General features: G+C 37.0%; 1 protein-coding gene across 1 annotated transcript in view; it reads left to right on the top strand.

The window, feature by feature from the left end:
• The window catches only part of HIBADH (3-hydroxyisobutyrate dehydrogenase), an 83,869-nt gene that overhangs the window by 53,622 nt on the left and 10,049 nt on the right, over positions 1-20,198 (top strand). Inside the window, 2 exon segments of the mRNA XM_075705761.1 lie at positions 16,716-16,849; positions 17,429-17,505. Coding sequence (XP_075561876.1) covers positions 16,716-16,849; positions 17,429-17,505 — 211 coding nt within the window.

Genomic DNA, 20,198 nt, shown 5'->3' with positions numbered 1-20,198 from the left:
CTTAGGAACAGGCAATGCTCTACTGAATCTCTACTTCATTTTTTCCTTCCTTTCAACTATATTCCTAGACAGGATGCATTCTGTCCTCCATCCTTGCCTCTCCACCTTGCAAACCCTAGTTATCCCCTTTCTTGATTACTACATGCACCTCCGCTCTAGAGTTGATATCTGCAATTTTACTGAGTTTATTTACAATGCTTGAGTTGCAAATAATATCTTTCTATCATATTTTGGTTGTCACATTCTCTTATAGCCCCTCTTACATGATGAGGAAGAGTAGAAGTGAAACAAAATAACATCATGTAAATAAAGTGGACTGAACTACACAGGGTTTGGAAAATTGGATTTATTGGGTTGTCATCTGCCTGCCTTCGGGCAGGAATGGCAGGTCCCTGTTTTCTCTTAAGTTCATTGATGTTGCCACTGTTGTGGTAAGCCACCACCACCTTCAAGATATTTCTAAGATGGTTTGGGAATCTGTCTGTCCAACATAGGAATTCTGTTAATCTGTTACTTAATACATGTTGTATCTTTGACACCCTATTTGTATGTAGAATCTGCCACTTGATGTGACTTGTAGCATCTACCTGACAGTCAGGGCTGTGGAGGGTTGTTACCTTAGTCTGAAAGGACTACTTTTTTGCTGGACTTCGGTTGTGTCAAGGAGCTGTTTGGAATGGGGAAAAACAAGTCCCCCCTCCGTTCTTCCTCTTCGTGTCCAAGGGGCAAAAGTGGTGAAATGGGGTTTTCTTGAACAGAAGAAAAATTACTGTGACAAACAGCATCTTTAAAAGGGCTCGTAGAATGAGTGGACAGTGAGGAGCCGCAGAGGCAAAGCAGCTTTGGATAGCAGAAGGACTACATAGGTTTGTAAGAGCAGAAGATGCAGTATAACTGCAAGACTCATAGGTGAGCTGATCTGCAATAGAACAAGAGGGGCACCATGATCTTGAAGGTGGTCATCAGTTACAGATAACAGAAAGGATTTTGGACATCCTGGGAGACAGGTGTACAGTTTGTGCTTGATGGAGACCTAAATACAGCCTCTTTGTGTCAACGCTTCTTAGTACAAGGCCTGGTGTTTCCAAGAGTGAGTGTACCATGGCTGCGCTACAGTATGGCAAACACCTCTTTCCCTCTGTAAGTCCAGAGGAGGGGTGCAGAAGAGGCTTTAACCTGCTGTCAGATACTGTTACCCATTCGGGCACGCTGCAGCTAGCGGTATTTGCAGCTACATAGGACAGTCTTTGCAAAACAAGCCAACACTTATTAGTCAACTGGCATACGGGAACTGTTTGGTTTCTGAATGGAAAAGCAAAGCTTAAACATATGTCTGTGCTGGCAGCATGAATTACTTTCCTGCATAAGTGTCCAGAATTCCTTTATTGCTTCTTTACATTTCCAGCAGAGCTCTTAACTGGGAGTTCAGACATCAGGGTTCTTGTTTTGTCCAAGGCGGTTTGACATGTTCTTCTTTCCTTGGCTGCCAGTTGTTATTAAGTCAATACTTGGAGTGATCATTCTCATCTCACCCGTGGTCATTCCGTTCATATGTGGGCAGTTTTGGGGATTTCACTCAGTTTTTTTCCAGTCCCTTGTCCTGAAGATCCCTTAACCCTTTCAGTACCAGGTGGCAACAATACAAAGTGAGGGGTGAAACCATTGCAGTTTTCATTTTAAAAATGACTGCAGCAGTTTTCACCTATTTTGCAGTACTGTGTTTTAACAACAAACCATAGTAGTTACTCTGCTTGTGTCAGTTAATAGAATTTGACAGATAAATGCCATGTAGTCTTACCAGCTTCAGTGTGGGTTATTTATATACCATGATGTACAGAATCCTGAAAAGCTGGCTTAAAAGTTCTGCATTTTTTTGTAAGACTCCTAGCCAGGTTAAATTAAAAAGAGATGTGGAGAAGATATAGCAAAATTGCACCTACCTCTTTGTGACTGGTAAAAGTGGGTTTTTTCTTGTTTTCATGGTTTATTCTCCACAGAGAATAAGTAAATATATTAAAATTGTGTTGAGTGGGGCTGTATCATGATACAGAATTACATAACAAAAAATCTTCACTGTAAATGTAATAAAATGGGGGGGGGGGGTCCCCTTATATTCATGAATATGACAGGCACAAGTTTCTAATCTTCTTGAAGTATATTTGTCTTGTTAAGCTAAGGCAGCTTTCTTCTATGAGCTATGCAGCATCACTCAAACTGTTTCCTATTTACAGATCGGTATTTTTATTGCCTCATTGACCTTAGAAAAGCAAGAACAATTTCTGATCCTTCCCTGATAAGAATTGACACTAGCAAGTCTTACACTAGCACATTTAATTTTTTTCTTATTTGTATCAACCTGGGGTTTGTATTTGGACAGCCATTTTGAAATGTTTCACCGTATATCAAAATAATAGGCCCTAATGGATTGCTTCCTGCTTGACTAGACAAAAGTATTTATTAAAAAAAAAAAATTTGTGCCTTTGCAAGTTTAAAAGAAACAGTAGAGCAAAATAAAGTAGATTTTCTGTTAATAGCTTTGCTTGATCAAGTATTTATCTTCTGTGTATGATTTTATTATATATTAAATTCTGACAATAAGGTAGCTTTTCCTCTCTGAGGTCAGTAGTGTTCAGATTAATCAGGCTGACATTTCATGCCGGTGGGTCATGAACTGTTGATAATAGCATTAAATGGTGATTCACTTGCTGCGGGGAGCACAGCTCATTATCCAGTCACTATATTAAATCATCGCCACAAACAGCTAGAACCCTGTGTGTGTGCATGCACGCATCTGCACACACCCACCCACACACACACACACACGCACAGAGAGGAAAATCAGGGGTGGGGATCTCTATCCTGTAGCTATCCAGTCCTCTGTTTATAGTAATTGTTAAAGCTGTTTCCAGCATACAAGGATGGTGGACTTTTCCCCATTTGGGAGACTGGAATAGTTCTCTCTGAAAAAACTGTTTATGTATGAAACAGGACTACACAGTTTATTTTCTAGCTTCTCTCTGATAAAGGGGCATAATTTTTGTAGCCAGTTCTGTGTTAGACAAAAGCAAAGAAAAATACATGCACATTGTTTCTAAACTGTTAGTGTTGGAAAAAGAACAAGATGCAAAATGAGAACAACTGAAATCTAAATTGCTTGTGTTTACCGAGTATGGATTTTTATTTAATACTGTGTTTCAGGGGCTTCTATATTAGTTTCAGATGTGCTACTTCCTGTTAAAAACATTCATTCTTTAAAAAAAAAAAAATTAGCCACTGCCCTACTGCAAGAAGAAGCATATCTATCATAATGGAAAATTTTAAAATACAAGACTGTCTAAATAGCTTGACAGTGGATTAATTATGTTGAATGAGGAAATTCCACTCCCTAATGCTTAAAAGGTTTTGCAGTAAAATGCAAATCTTACTTAAATTTAAGTTGCATTCTTTAAAAATTAAATTTGAATTCAGGGTATTGCAAGGCACATGTTTGGCAATTAATAAGAAATGTTGGGCTTTTTTCTCCTACCTGGAGCAGAGAACTGGGGAGTTGTTTCCCTCCCCATCCTCTGCCCCCTCCATCTGAGCCAGTATCATTTGTTTTAGTGCAAAAGTGCCTGTTTCAAAGGCACCACTTAAAGGCACTTCACTGTAAGATACGAAGGCTTACTTGAAGTATGAGCTTTTCAAGGTCTTTGTGACACTGGAGAAGTGATTTGGTTTTCATATATTATATTTTTTTTCTAGAATACATTATGTTTAATCAGAATATAAATATTAATTAGCATGAGAACCATGTTAACCTCAGTATTAACTTTAAAACTGAGAAGGTGGGGATTTTTTCACATATATGTACATTTTTATACTTTTATATAAATGGTTACAGAAAGGGAAACCTTTTTCTGAAGCAATTAGCACACTATATACTTTAAGAGAAGTTACAAAAAGGAATTATGAAGGGAAACATTTTAAATTCCTCAAATTGCCTTTTTTTTTTTTTTTAGGTTAAATAGCAGCTAAAACTGCCAAGAGAAACAAGATAACATGAAAAAACTGTAGGCCACTAGAGGTCACTGTTTGGTAATCAACTTCTAATGAACCAGAACTGTCAGGAAGGCCAATAAATTACACTGTGGATTTTTCTAATTACGAATTCCTATTTAATCATTCAATGACAAGTTAACTGTGGCAGCGGTTCTATGTACTTTGCATACACAGTTATGTTAATGCACTATTATATTTCTTAGGATGGAGGTCCTCCATCATTAGAGCAGTTCATTACCAAAGACTCTCTTATCTAATCATAATTACTGATTATGAGAAATAATTAACTTTGTTACCCTCTTGATTCTGTTCATAGGCAAATTGCACTCTTTTTCTTTTCTTTTTTTTTTTTTTTAATGGAAGACCAGGGCAAGTATTGACTTTAAATACCTTTACATTAAAGAAAAAAGGTTAATTTGGTTTTGTGCAAAATTGCTTAAGTTGTAGTGTTGGAATAGTTAGAGTTAGTGGGGAAAAAAGAGGTACACGAATTATTTTATAGTGGGTCTCCTTCTTAAGTTGTCATTCAATACTGTTAAATGTGAAAATGTGTTTTGTTTCATGAAAGTGCAGCATTTGGAGCATGTAAAGATTTGTAAATTTAAACCATATGATTGCATATTTGCTCATCCTGAAACAATAAAAGTAATAATAAAAATAGTATCTCTTTTTAAAAATATTTCCATACTAAACTTAGAATTAGTTCATACATAAAGAAGTATGACTTAATTAAATTACAGGGGTTTGAACTCATTGGATAAGTGGCGTCAAGTACATTTGAGAACACTGAAAAGTACATTGCATTTTAGGCTGGAGGGCAATGCTAAATCTAGTTCTCTGAAAGAGATGAACTATCTGTTTTGCAGAGGAGTAATAATAGAATTATGTGCGGAAGATCCCTAAACAGGAAATTGAACTGGGAAAGGCCTTATAACGAAGGGATTCCTTAAATGGAAGCTCTGGATATATCCAATTTAGGCTGCTCTTCTAGCAGTTGTTGTATCTTCCATTATTATACTGCTTTGCTTTTTCAGTGCCAAATAAAAGCTTTGAGAATTAACTGTGAACATGCTGAAATTAGGCAGCAGAAACTGCTTTGTTACTTTATGGATCTAGAGTTAGGCATGCTTAAAAATAAGCATATATTTTAAAGGAGAAGCTGAAAGATAGACTGTGTGGGCTGTTTACTGTATGCGGAGGCAAGATTCAGTGCCAAAGTGCTTGCAGAAAGGACAGACATATCTGAAGCAATGCACTCTGATGGTGATTCAGATTATCAAAAAAATTCTTGGTCTCATGCCACTGATGACACTTTAAGGGACAAGGTTCAAAACTTCGTTTAAAAATGTTCAATGCAATCTTCAGTCCTGTTTGTTAAGCATTTCTTTCCGATTTCAGTTGTTAAAGCTGTATCAGTTGTCCTGTCATAGACTGTACCCAAAACAGATAAAATTAAAACTTGCAGCTGGGCAACGCTCCAGCAGAAAATACTGGAGATGGATTTCTTTTTAAAATTACCTGCCTGACGCTTCTTTCTGGCTATACGTTGCTATTTTATTTTAAACTTTTGTTAGATTGTTGCTATTAAATACTAGATACTTTTTAAATGTTGTAAATGCAAATATGCCCCTACTGCTTGGGACTGGGGTATGGCATTGCTACATCTTCGGCTCTTGATAAACCAGAAATGCCTAGGAATGGGTATGCTATGCTGTTCCACCCCCATCTAATGCTTTTTGGTTTATTCTTCTGTGTTTACAATGTTTTTATTTTCTTATATAACAGGAAAGAAATAATGGCTGTATCGATAGAAATTTACCTGCATGAATTTAGGGTTCTGCAGCTGGCTTTCTAAGAAGCAAACCTTTTATTAAGCAGAGCACTTGAACCCATACCTGTTGAGCAATACAGTTTAAATGCATACCTCAGTGTGATTATTTATATTTTTTTTAGCAATGCGCTTAATGCCTTCTTTATTCAGAAAAAAAACATGCTGCAGTGTTTTGTTGCTTTTGGGGGCCTATATGAGGGTAACATGGTAAAGAAAATCATAAAGGACTAAAGTGTTTCAAGTATTTTGTTTTTGTAAAAGGGGATTAGTATCTTGTTACGGTTGTACTAATTCTGGAGAAATATGTAAACAATAATACTAAAAATTCCTGGTTTATTTTTTCTTCAAAGGTTCTTGTTTTTTCTGTTATAATACAGGGTTTTAGCTATTGTATATCTATTCCACAATGCTGTGTAAACATACTTGCATTTTGCTGTGGAGTTAAGGTAGAATGCATGAGTATTTCATACTTTCCAGATAGAGACATTCAAGTCCAGCTATCAAAATCTGCAAACGTGGTGGGGTCTGGCTAACTGTTTTTTGTCATTTACAAGGCTCGGCAAGTTTGGCCACACGTCTGGTTTTGTTGGTCATGAATTTGCGTGTATGTTGCTGAGTCAAAACAGATGAGATGACAAGCTGTGATGCCAAGGTGGACTGTAGGTTCCATTTGTGGCTTTTGCTATCCTGCACAAACATTAGGCTTTTGGGGTTTTGATGTTGTTCGTTTTGGTGTTGTGTGTGGATTCTAGTTAGAACAGACAGAATAGCCCTTCTGGGATTTTACCTTTTCTTTTTCTAAGGGGACATTATAAATTTTCATCCCTTTGAGCATTTTCTCCTTAGTCCCATAACAGTCCATTTTCCAGTTGCTGATCTTGTGCATAGGGTGGAAGCTTCTGAAGAAAGTGGGGGTATGATGGCCTCAGTGGGTGTTAAATATGCAGCTCTGTCACTTTTCTAATGCCAGACAAAAAATACTCTTGTTTTTGCACTCTATGGTTGAGATTAAGTTTTATTTCTAAGACTTGAAGCCTCATCTGGGCAAGGTGGGAATTGGGCTAGAGCCTGTCAGCTGGATTTTAGTTGCATGGAGGGTTAACACTGGTCCACGTAGTTGAGAAACTGTGTCCATGTTCGTGTTTCGGTTTTGGACTTCCCCTAAAAGACTAGAAATTCAAACAGTAGTGTTGGACAAGAAGATGATGGGTTATTTTGGTTTTTTTTCTCTTGTATTTGATACTTCTCTTGTATTTGATGCAGTGCTTTCTCAGAATCTGGCTGTGGTTAACCACATAGCTTAGTGCCATGTGCTTGACATTTGAACTGACCTGAAGTCTGCTTTGCAAACTTGGTATCTTGGATAGGTGGAATATGCTGCTCCCGTTCTTCACTGGCTGTCCAGCCTTCTTGCAAATGTTCAGATAAAAAAAGAAATACCTGTTTTGAACTGTGCTAAGCTCTATGCAGTTAGTTTTGCTGTCCAAGACTGTAGATACTTGCAGTCGTTGTTGTTAAGTTTTAATATTTCTGTTTAGGTCTGCAGCCTCGAATGAGATTTAGACCATGTACCTAAATATTAGGGATGGATAAAGGAATAGCTAAATCTGGTACTCCAGCAAGAACACCTAAGGGCTTTTTCTGTTGTGTAGGGCTTTTATGGTGGAGTATGGATTAAAGGGAGAGAATAGGAAAGATGACTGGCATGAACTACTGTTTTTAAATGTTTTTGGTACATTATTTTGGGTATTGAAAATAAGCAAATAATTTAATCAATCGTACTTTATTTCCTCTTATTGCAGTGCTGTTAACCTTTTTACTTAGTAACTTTTCAGGTGCTTTGATATTTCTCTTTGACATTACAATGGCAGAACTAAATGTAATGCTTTCAAAAAAACTGCTGCAGACAGAATGATCTCATCAGGCCTTTTGCCTTGTACTTCTGTTGAAAAAGTTAAAGTATCTTCTGTGTGTATTTGCCTTTTGCAACTTATTTTCTTTGGCTAATCCTTTTGGAGGCATCAATTGCTACTTAATACCATCTCGTAAAATTTTCCTGGTGCATTCCCCTCATATTAAACTGCCTTAACAACAGCTTCTACTCAGTTTTTGCATGATTTATTGAGAGGCATATTCTTTTCTGTGTTTTGGCGTCCTTCTATAATACATCTAAATTAGATTGAACATTTTTATTCTGGCGTCCAAGGCCAAGTTCAAGTACTAATCCCTATAGAATTCCACTCGGGGCTTCCTTTAAAAGCATAAAGCTTCTCATTACTGTTTGCCTGTTTGGTTTAATCGCTTCTTTATCATTCCCTCTACACTACCTTCTACCTTCAGTTCCTGATGACGTTTACATAATTTTTTCTCTGCCCAAAACGGAGATCCTCTGCTACTATAACACATGTATGTGCCTACTGTTTATATACATGTATCCTCATGATTCATGTAAATCCCTAAGTATGTTCTCCTTGAGGCCCCCGAGGATCCTTGCATGTACAGCAACACTTCTGAGATTACCATGTGGGACTGGAGAGTTTGGTACTGTCTTTTGTCTTCGGACAGCACCTATCAACATAGGGACACAATCACGACAGCAAGGGAAGCGCTAAATAAAGGCTATTAAGGCATTCTCTAGCTGCATCTTTGCCTTCATATTATTCTAGGAGGAAAAAATCTGTTTAATTGCTCCCTCTCATGCTGGGCTATCCAGAACAGGTAGCATATTGCGCAGCGCTCTTGCATCTTTCTTTCAGGCTCTGCTAGTGCTAGGAAAATAGCTGCATGGAGCATTAATGCTGATGCACACAGTCTGATCAACTCTTCATTCTTGCCTGTGCTTGTGGGAGGCGGGGGTGGAGGAGGAGGAGGGAATTATTATTCTGCTGCTGACACAGGGAGAATGAAAGTGGCTTGATGCAACAGAAGATTATGTTCCCTGAGGATAAACAAACAGAAGGAGATAAATTAGGAGAGAGGATAATCCTGTTAATATGTGCATTCCTTAATTCTGATTCAGTTTTTCAAAATGTACAATTTCACAGAGGTTAGAGGTTTAATTAGGACCTGTAAACCATCTCTTAAAGTTTACCTTTTAGATTATGGAGTAACTCTTTGAGTTGGCATTTGAGATACACAAATTTGCCCATAGACAGGAGTTGTAGGTTGTGATATGAATATTGTGTGAGGGAAAAATAATAATGTGCACATCACCATCCCTTCCTCAATTAAAAACAAATAAACTTTTGTTCTCTGGACTTTTTTACAATACTGTTTGTTAGGAAGTCAGAGCAGCTTATTCCTTGCAGTCTTCTGTTGCTTTTTCAGCAGAAGCTGGGCCATTGTGATATTTATCTGAATTCAAACAAGGCTAATTAAAAGAGCTGCTGACAGTTGTTGTGATCTGACTTTGACTGGAGCTTGATGGTCATTATGGGTAAATAATGAACCAGGTCTGCAAATGTAGCAGCTGCCAACTTGGGATAGAAGAACAGCTATTGCGTCCAATTTAAGGATCTATCGACCGCTTCCCTTCTCCCTGCAGATCTTCTTCCTAGCAGAAAACTAATGTTTTCTACTGCTTTGTTTTGTGGTTTCAGCTATTTCTGATATAGTCTGTAATTTCCTCTTAAATATTTAACATAGTCCATTATTAGCTCAGAGTTAACAACTTTTCCATTGGGCTTTCTTTGTATTTTTATTTTGATTTGTTTTGTGGGTGGGGTTTTTTGCAATTTGTTTTTATGTACAATGTAACTGCTTAAATAATGATGATAATGTGTATTTAATTTGCCTGTTGCTGCAGAATAAAAATCCACTATGCTTTTTTCTTTGTATAGCCATAATCTAACAAATTGTATAATTGGATTATGCTGTAAAGGAGATGCTTCTACTTCCTTAAACGTGCTTTTGTCTGGAGTAATATTGAGCGCTCGTTGTATAAATCTTCAAAGCACTGACCTGAACCTCCATTTCCATTTTTGTTCAAACATCACTAGTTTATGAGGTATGGTGATGCAAAGCTCTATTTATCAGAAGAGAGGAACAGCAATGACTTTCATTAAGGTGCACTTCCAAGTACATTGTCGCTTCATCATGAGCTTTGCCTTGTCCCATTAGCAAGCAGGAATGGGTGCGTTAAAGGGAGAACAGCAAATTTTAATAATACATTAATTCAACTTTCTTCTAGAATCCCTGCCATTATAAATGCAGTATAGGCATTTAAAAGTCACCACAGAATTTGATATACACAAGAACTTAGTACATCTACCCAGCGTTTGCTCAGCTGCCATTAGGAAAGGCAGCGTGTATTATGTAAAATGTACGAAGGCGCTTGTGCATAGTGCATAATGCGGCAGAACTAGGGATCTTGCTGGGAAGAAATGATCCCAAGCGTGCCCCTAAAAGACAAGTCTTGCTTTGAGATATAATGATGAAAAATTGCCCATTTATTTGTGTCTTTGCGTTTCAGCAAAAACGAAACTTTGACTCGTTGTCTGTGGTGCTGCCGCAGGGGTTTTGTGCATGTATGTGCGCGTCCGTGTGCGCGGGTGTTTCTGTTCTTGCTCTGGAAAGGCCAGCAATACGTTAACAAGGGCTTATGTTATGCTGGTTTATGTTAAACCAGATCACCCCCTAACATGTGCGGAGCCATTCATCTGTGTCACCAAAACCCAAGAGAACATCTGACATGGACTTTGAAACAGAAACAGTGATCACTTACAAATCAAACATGGCACGCTCTAAACCGATTGTGCACGGCAATCTTTTCGAGAAAGGACAACTAATTGAACATGATAAAGTGTAAAGTTAATTAACACCCTTAAATTTGTTGATTACTTTCACGGGATTATATTGTTCGTTGAGGAGCAGCTTTCCATCCCAGCTGTCGCCTTTTTAGCGAATGTCGCTGGTAAACAATAGAGACACCATAACAAGTCGTAAATGGTCCCTGTGACAGCAGCCCCTTGTGAGGCTGCATCTGTAGAAAATGATTAGAACAATTGCATTTTAAAGACGGCTCACATTGCAGCCCGGTCCCATCGGCCCTCTTCTTTATCTCTGCTGATGGCAGACTGGTTAAAACATTTAAGTTCTTTTGAGCAAATTAAGTGATTTACTGTGTTTTAGTTATATGGCAGCAGAATAGCTTCATAGGTCTAGCTTTGATGCTGATTTTTTTAATGGGGAGAAACACAAGCCCTTTGAGTCGTGTTGTGTTGTAGGGGTTTTTTCTGACACTGTTCTATTTACTTGCTTCCTGGAAATAGATTGAGGATGGCAGACGTTGTCTATGAAGAAAGTAGAAAAAATTGATACCCCATTTATATTTCATAAAATAACTAGTCTCCTTGTAGTTATTTCAAGTTTCTAGTATAATTTTAAATATTCTGCTTTTATTTTCAGTAGGGATTTGTAGCTGATTTTGCCTATACATGCCTTCTAATTGGGTTTGGATTTATGTATGTAGCAAAACAATAGTAACCTTTTCCGTTAATCTTTCCTTGTGTATCTTGGTTTAACTTTTTGTGAGTTGCAAAAGACAGAAGTATTTCATGTGAGCTGGCAGGTGCTTAAAAAGAACTGCTTAGTCCTTAAAAACGCACACACATACACAAGATACACCGATGCAGGCTCTCAAGTTCAACCTATCTGAAAGAGAGCAAACATGACAAGAAACTGCTTGTTTGAGGCAACTACAGTCACTTAAGCTGCATTTTTTCAAAAATATTGGAATAAAGGACCAGTGTTCCCTTGCACTTCCCAAAGCGTAACAGGCAAAGCCTGAACTCTAATGCTTGAAAGTGCAACGTTGTAAAATAGAACAGAGGATTAAAACTCTAGAACTGTTTTTCTTGTTTATTTTTTTATCCAGTTTAGATCACAAAACTAGTTGTTAAAATTCCGCTTTGCTCAATAGACTACATGTTGAATAGAAAAATGACCAAATAGATGTTTTTTTGCCTAAACTTCTTGATGTTATAGCCCTGATCTCCAGCTTGTACTTTGGAGTCTCTGAAGCAGCTAGATGCTGTTATATTCACACTGTTTTAGTTTTTCTTCTCAACTTTGTCAGCAACAAATTTGTTTATCTGCAGGTGCAACACAACAGTGGTTTAAATATTTTGGCACAGGGGTATGCTTGGGTGCTCTGTGTTTTCAGCAGCGTAACTGTTTTCAGCATCACTGCTGTGATGGTGCTCTAATGCGTAGCCTTGTAATATCACTTCTTTTTAACTCATCTGTACTCTGCTCCTCTTAAGGAAATGTAATAAAACTGAAACCAAAAGCAGGTACTTTCATGTTACATCTTTAGATTAACAGCTTTTTTCCTAGCAAACTGTATTCTTAAAAGTAAGCAAACTGATTGAAACCAAGCTGCTTTAATGATGTAGCTATAGAGGTTAGACTTTTTTTTTTGGAACCGGAAACATTAGTGGCAAATTACAAGACTTTTTCCAACATGTTAAATACCATTGTAATAAGCACGGAAAAGTGAATATGGAAGGGCAGGGTGGCTACTGAACTAGGCTGCCTGGCCTGGAGGCTAAAACTTGAGGTCATCTCCAACCTGTCCCAGGATAGCTGTGACCAGTTGCTGTTGTCATATGGGGGCTCCTAAGCCTCCATTCACATTTTTGTCTAAAATTTTGAACTCAGGAACCACTCTGCATCAGGTTCACTGAGCAATCCATTGGCAATCAAAGTGAGAAGCATGTGGATTGAACTAATCCTTGCCCCACAAGTAACTCAGATGCAACAGGATGTTTTGAAGAGCAGTTCTTTATGTACCTCTTCTGATAAAAGAAATTAATTTTTCAGATCTTAGTCCAAAACCTTCTAGTGTGCGAGTGGGAAACCCATCTCTGAGTGGGTATGCCATACTGCAGTGCTACTCTATAACCTCTCACCATGCTTTTTCCCAGATTCATTTTCTTGCATGCCCCCTCACTAGCCAGATCTCTTATCATATTTATCTGCAAACCTGTTCCTGTCAGTTTATATCTCTGGGAAGAACTCTGATGGTGTTGTGACCTACTGACTCAGAGTTGAGCTATCTCTGGGATCTGCTGGCGTGACCTCCTTGAAGGATTCTGCATGCAGTTATGGGGGGATTGTCCTAGAGAAGTCAAGTATAGGACTGCAGCCATGGGCTCCAGCAGTCTTGCTTTGCAGCGGAGGAAATCTTACACATGCTAATCACAAATACAGTTTCTCAAAAACCATTCCCTGAGGATGAGAAGAGGCTTTTTGTATTTTAGAAAGCACAAATAGATTCTGAAGGACTTTTGACCCTAATCAGCAGTGGTACATAAAGCACTATCTTAGGTGGTAAGAGATCTTTAAAAAAATCAAAATATGAAACACATTAGCTTTTTCAAATTATATTAGCTGCTCTGCTTTGTCCACTGTTGTCTTTAGTGTTAGAAGCTGATAATGCTTTACTGGCTTGTGGTGTTGGTATGGAATCTGTGATCATGAAATAAAGCTGTGCATTCTTGTCTAATGATTTTTTATTTCTATTTTTAGCTGAAGTTACAGTTCTTGTACTCCTGGACTCCCTGCCAATTTTTTTTTTTTAAATTGCCAGTGTTATAGATTTGCTGCATTGCTTGTTTAATTCTGATAAAATAGCTGATAGTTGGCAAGGATCCTAGATGATAAAATTTACCATGAAGTAAACAGGTTTTTGTTTTTAAAAAGAGAATTTTCCAAGGCTTCTGCGTTATACAACAAATTGCTCTTTTTTTCTACTTAACTAATTTATTGTTTCTACTTGAAATGTAAGTGTTTGAACAAGTGAGAGAGTGCAGCTGTCAGAAGATTAACCAGCTGAAAACTATTGTCAGCATTAATTTTGCTCTAATAAATGACTCTCTGAAGCTATTTAGCAGTCTGTAATCTAGATACAAGGCTATTGACCTATGATGGATAGTACTGGATTTTGTTTGTAAGCTTTGACTTAAATTGTCTACTTAATTTGCTGCAGGTCAGATCACAGGATTAGTGGTAAAGGCCATTATGTGGTTTGAATAAAAATAGCTAGAGGAATGGAATGAAAATCATTGTGTTTATTAATGTAGCAATCTTTGCGGTCATGTACCTAGTAAACTGGTAGCCAACAAGATGACAATGACCTGTTTGTGTTAGCTCTAAATCTAAGATTTGCTCTTAGCCCAGTTTCTGTGAGTTGCCCGGGGAGTTGTTCAAGTGAGATTAAAGATTGGCTGCAAATAGGGTGTCTCTCAACCTGAGCAGGAAGATCTTTACCACTGTAGATATTTCAGTACCTCAACAGTGTTGTATATATAGAGTGATTTTTTTTAAAGCTGTTGGTCTGACTGAGTTCTTCTGGATGCTCCAGTTCTGGACTCACCAGTACAAGAAAGATACAGATTTACTGGAGTGAGTCCAGCTAAGGGCCATGAAGATGATGAAGGGACAGGAGCATCTTTCATATGAGGAGCGACTGAGAGAGCTGATACTGTTTAGCATGAAGAGAAGGCGGGGATCTTATCGATGTGTATAAAAACCTCATGGGAGAGAATGAAGAAGAGGGAGCTAGACTCTTCTCAGTAGTACCCAGTGACAGGACAGGAGGCAATGGGCACAAATTAAACCACATGAAATTCCATCTGAAACACAAGAAAAAACTTTTTTACTGTGAGGGTGGTCAAACACTGGAAGAGGTTGCCTAGAGAGGCTGTGGAGTCTCCATCCTTGGAGATACTCAAAAGCTGACTGGACATGGTGCTGGGCAACCTGCTCCAGCTGACCCTGCTTGAGCAGAGGGGTTGAACTACATGATCTTGAGAGGTCCCTTCCAACCCCAGCAATCTTGATTCTGTGATTCTAGGTTGTGATCTAGGTTGAGTAGCTACTTCATCAGTGGGAGCCTCTTTCCTCTACTCTGTTGTCTGTTTGCACATAATTGGTAGGTATTTACTATTTTTGAGACCTTGATCTGTCAAATTTGACTGAAATTCTTCAGTGACTTCAAAAGATGGTGCATGTTGGAAGGCAGGATGGGGAAAATAAATGCTTGACAGATAAAGGGGCATTTGTAGACATTGGCACACAGAGCAGTTGCGCAGAGACAGTGCATCAATTGAAATTTTTATGGGAAAGCAAACAAAAATTCTTCAAATTCTTCAGTGTGAGAAGCTGCAGTGTAACTGTCCTTGATGTCAGAAAGGAAGTCCAATACTGACCACTTCATTCTTTAGCTGTGGTACAGCACTTACATGGGCTCAAGGCTTTAAGTTGAGAGAAGCTCTGATTAGCCTGCTACGGTTGCCCATTTTATCAGAACTTTTTGTGCACAAACTTGTTTGCCATGGTGGCTTACCTGTGGCTTTATTTTTTTCTCTTTCTATTGTTTTTTATTGCATAATTTCATTTATTAATGGGGAACAAGAAAAACAGAAATGTCCTGGTTAAGTGCATTATGTTTCTAAGAGAATAACTTTTTTCCTATTTGAGGTTAGATTGTATTTTTTGTTTGTTTTTTAAAAAAGCTCTGTCTTCAACTGATAAGCTTTTTAAGAGTGCACTTTCATTTGTTGCTACACAACGTCTAGCTCAGTGAAGGCAGTTGCAGTTACACTCTGGAAACTATTTCAATAGAAACATTTATTAATATTTATTATGGTAGCTCATTGGTGACAAAGAACTGTGAACCATAGCTGGAGAGCAGCCTGGCTTACTGTAGAAACAAAATGGTCCTCCACGTGGAGGAAGAACAAACTGTTTCACTTGGACTTTCTGTTTGTAAGAACACTGTGCCTAGTTAATCATGTTAATTTGAAAGTAGGTCGTTATCTGCAGCTGTACATCCTAACAGGCCAAAGTTGGATGAGTAGCACAGAAAATTTATAGTGGCTATGCTTCTTGCTGAAGTGAAAAATAGTGAGGAAGCTGATGTGTTCATCAGTTTTGGACAAATTTTCCTAGCAGTTCTACACATTAAATCTGTTGAGGATGAGGAGATTAAGGATATATGAGTAAATTGTATTAGAATTAGGCTTCTTTTAAGAAATAGAATATTTCATGGAGATGATAAATTTCACATGAAAAATTTGATTGTTTTGTGCTTAGGAACTATATAATCAAAGAACTATGGTATGTGCTTACTGACCTGTGGTAAAGACAGGATAGACTTACAGGAATAAAACTGGGAATAATGTGTTTGTGTGTGTGTCTATGTGTTGTATATGTGTTAAGTTTATGTGTAGAAAACTAACTCAAAGTTTCTCAAATTAAGTAGACTTTTGCTTCAGATTAGAAACATAATAAACTGCAGAGATTCAGAAGGCTTGGTTGTATATTCCTATGTCTTTTAGATGTTCAATTATGTGAAAATCAGGAAACATTGGTAAAAATTAGCCTAGGTTTGGAAAAACTGATAAAAGCAGAGTTAACTTGGAGCAATAGTTTGTCAATAGTTGTATGTGAAGAGTAGTTTGACAAAACGGAAATTTTATTTAGTAATTCAGATATAGTGAATTTTGTGGGGTGCAAAGTTGCAGGAAGGATTGATTGTTTCTTCATATGAAACTATAAAGGGTGACATTGCCAGTTTTCTTAAGTCTTGTGAATTGTTTATCTGCCAGTATTCCTGAAAGATACAGCCTTCAATAAGGTGGCTTTATCTTCATCAAATGTTTGAGAATTAAGATCAGAGGATCCTGTAATAGGCTTACTTTTACATAGACTTTGAGGGGTTCACCATAAGTGAGGTATTAAGCACATAAATTTTACATCATTAGACCCTTACTGATAAAATAAAGTTCTTAAGGTTTTTAAAAATACTGGTATTAAATCCAACGTTGTCTTGATTCAGGTGTTGGAGCTGCTCGAGCTGGAAACCTTACTTTCATGGTTGGTGGAGTGGAACAAGAATTTGATGCTGCCAAAGAGTTGCTGACATGCATGGGTTCTAATGTGGTCTACTGTGGAGAGGTTGGAACCGGACAGGTAATGCTCACTGAGGCCTTAACTAGTTATCTCAGTCTTTTTTTTCTTGTTGTTGCTTTGTTTTTCTTTAACGATACCTACTCTTTTATTTTAGAACTGAATGCATTATAATATATCTTCACACTTGTTTGCTTGTTTACTTGTCTTCAACCATGTGTTTATAAAAAAACTCATGGCATTCTTCTCCAGCATGTTGTATAGCGTAGCACCAAAACATCTCACCTGCTGCTTCTCCACATTGGCTTGTTGAGATTATACTTCTTAGAGGACACAGATTTTAATTTTGTTTCTTCTAAATTTGGATTTATTGAATGTTCTGAAGGACAAAGAGCCTCTACATGCCACATGTACTAACTGAGCTACTGTTAAGAAAAAAAGTGTTTTCTAATTTCTGAAGGAACCATAGGGCAGCTTTCATTGACTTTATACTATTGTAGATCTGTGCTCACTGGTGCTACCTTTAGAAGAGAGCTGTCAGAACATATTTGATTGTACTGTCCTGGACCTAGTTACAGAAGATTCCTACATGTTAGCTCTGTGAAAATGCAGAAACTAATTGACAGTTTAACTTATTTTCAGGCTGCAAAGATCTGCAACAACATGCTCTTGGCCATCAGTATGATTGGAACTGCTGAGGCTATGAATCTTGGAATCAGGTTTGTTTGGTTTTTGTATTGGATTGAAGCATTTTTTCTGTGTTAGCCATTCTTGTGTTTTACGGCTGACTTTTGCTGAGGCAATGATGATTAGATGGCATAGATAAACTTTTGCCAGAAATTCTCTTATAAAGCCATTAACATGCTAAAGGGATTATTTAATTAAAGTAAGGCTCTTCAGAACAGGAATATTCTCTTGTATTAGCTGTATAGATTGTTGCATTCTGCATCTGAAGTTAAGAGTTTATTTGTTCTGCTGTAGTGCAATGCACAGTTATGTTTGTCTTGCATTGTAAACATGCAGAGGCAATATAGAGTTAACTTTTTGTTTGTATTCTAAGCTGATGTACAGTGTATTCATGGTATTATACTCCCATATGGCTCTTGTTGGCTTTGTTTACTTTGTTAAATTGCTCCAAAATATATTGTAAAGTAAAACTTCTAGTACAGTGTGTATATTACATAGCATAAAAGCATAAAAAAGAACATCTACCTTCCTGTTTGACTTTACCACTGCAGTTGGTCCTAATTGCCAAAACTCTTGCTTTGTCAAAAAGCTGGAGTGTGTTCCACTATACTCTTGTCAATGCTAAGACTATGGTTTCTTTTCTAGCAGGTGATGCATCTGACTTGTAAGTGGCAACATATTCAATCAAAATTATTTTCCCTTTCCAATTGTAATCTATTTATTTTGCTGTGGTCTTTGAGATTTTGTTTTGTTTTCTGATAGAGCGCATACAAGTACTAGTTCAGTATCACAGTATTTGAACCTTCATAAATTCTCTTAGCCAGATCTAAATCATTTGCAAATTTATAGACAGAGAAGTCCTATGTTTGAAGAGATTATCTTGCAATTGTGTATCTTTTAAGGGCTCTTCATGAATTATTTATCTGCACAGTTACATCCTTAAAATTGGCCTGTTAAAACTACAGATACTGTAGATACTTATCAGCTAGGCTTTAGACCGTGTGTTCATGTGGATTTGATACACTATAAAAACAGCAAGAGGGCATCAAATGCTTAAATAAATAAAAAAGAACGCCTACATGTGTGCACATACACGAAGCAATGTAATGGATTCAGATTTCCTCTTAATTACCATATCAAGATGCAGTTGTTTTATTGAATTGCCCTTGTCTCAGATGTTAGACTATCTTGACCTATTAAGTTGTCATGTTGTAATTGAGATAAAAGAGGAATTTGCTTTGCATCAGTGCTAATTGGTTTATCAATATCCTGTACCATTTACATTTTAAAATTGAGAGTCTGTAAGATACTGAAGCATGTCTGCATCAAGCCATAATAAAAACAGTAGCATTGTATACAACTGTTGTAATCCAGTGTAGTATAAAGCTTTCATCAGGTCCTGTTTTAAGTCATGGTTCACTTAGTAAAGCATATGCAACTGATTTTTCATTATATTTTTATCTGCATTTGTAGGAATGATTAGAGTTAGAATTGAAGATAAAATAAAATCAAGAGGTTTGGAGGACAGATATTCTGTGCATGTAAGCCCTATGCAGAATGAGTTGATGTCTGCAGTCACTGTAGCTTGAAGGTGGTTAGAATTTTCATTTTTCATTTGTCCTTTTCCGGTTTAAATTTTGGCTGAATTTGTATTCAACATTTCTGAGCAAAAATCCAGTGTGAAGATGGCAATATACAAACCTTCCTACCCTACAATCATGGTAATTAAGAAGGAACTGTACTTACCGTAGAAGAAACCTGCTGATTGTAACATGAATTATACAAAGAGCAGAATCTCTTTTAGTCTGAAACTGCATGAAGTTTAAGATAGAGGCAGCAATTTAAAGCCTTATGAAGTAATTTAGAACCCTTGCATTGATTTTAATGTGCTGTGATTTAAATCCTGGAGAAGATGACTTCTGCTTATAACTAGAATAAGAGCTTTCTACTTTTGGTGTGTACAAATTTCTAATGTACAAGTTAGCAGTTGTAATTCTAATTATTGGAAGTTTTACTATATTAATACATTTATAAGAAATTTTTTTTTCAAGTCTAAAACTCAAAGGATATTGTGGCTGCCTACTCTGGAGAGTGTAGGAAGCTTAACTTGATTTATTAGATTGATGCATATCTGGTAAAGAAAGTCTGACTCTGACCTAATAATGGTAAAGGACACTGGAAATCTAAAAAAATCATAATAAGAATTGTGGAGCTTAGACATGTTCTTAACTTTTAGATAGAATATAAAATATCTTCATGTTCTACATTGTGTAGATCTGCTACATCATTTAAATCTTGAGTTTTAGGGACTTTGGATAAATAATTATGAAAATATTGCTGACTGAACTAGATGTAACTAGAAAGTCATATTACAGCACCTTCCAGAAACCAATATATACTCTGAATTTAAGTCTTCAGAACAGTGTGATACTAATTCTATTAATAAACCCCTTCTTCTCTAATGTTTTCATAAACTATGCAGCTTAAATTTTCATTTTCTGAAGCAGAGAGTTACTGTTTTATTCATTTCAGATTTTTAAATTACATCTGCTATTGTTTTATTTATTTTATATTTGAAATTACAGAATTTTTCCAAACTTCAACATAAGCAGCAAATAGAGTGTGGTGAGGAGGAAGGAAAACTGGCATTAATGAGCAAAAATTCCACAATAAACTCCCAGAAAAACAGGCAATATTGCTACATAATTTCTGTATTTATATTCCA

Source organism: Pelecanus crispus, chromosome 2 (assembly GCF_030463565.1).
Source record: "Pelecanus crispus isolate bPelCri1 chromosome 2, bPelCri1.pri, whole genome shotgun sequence".
Classification (NCBI taxonomy): domain Eukaryota; kingdom Metazoa; phylum Chordata; class Aves; order Pelecaniformes; family Pelecanidae; genus Pelecanus; species Pelecanus crispus.
This window is presented reverse-complemented; position numbering and strand designations above follow the sequence as displayed.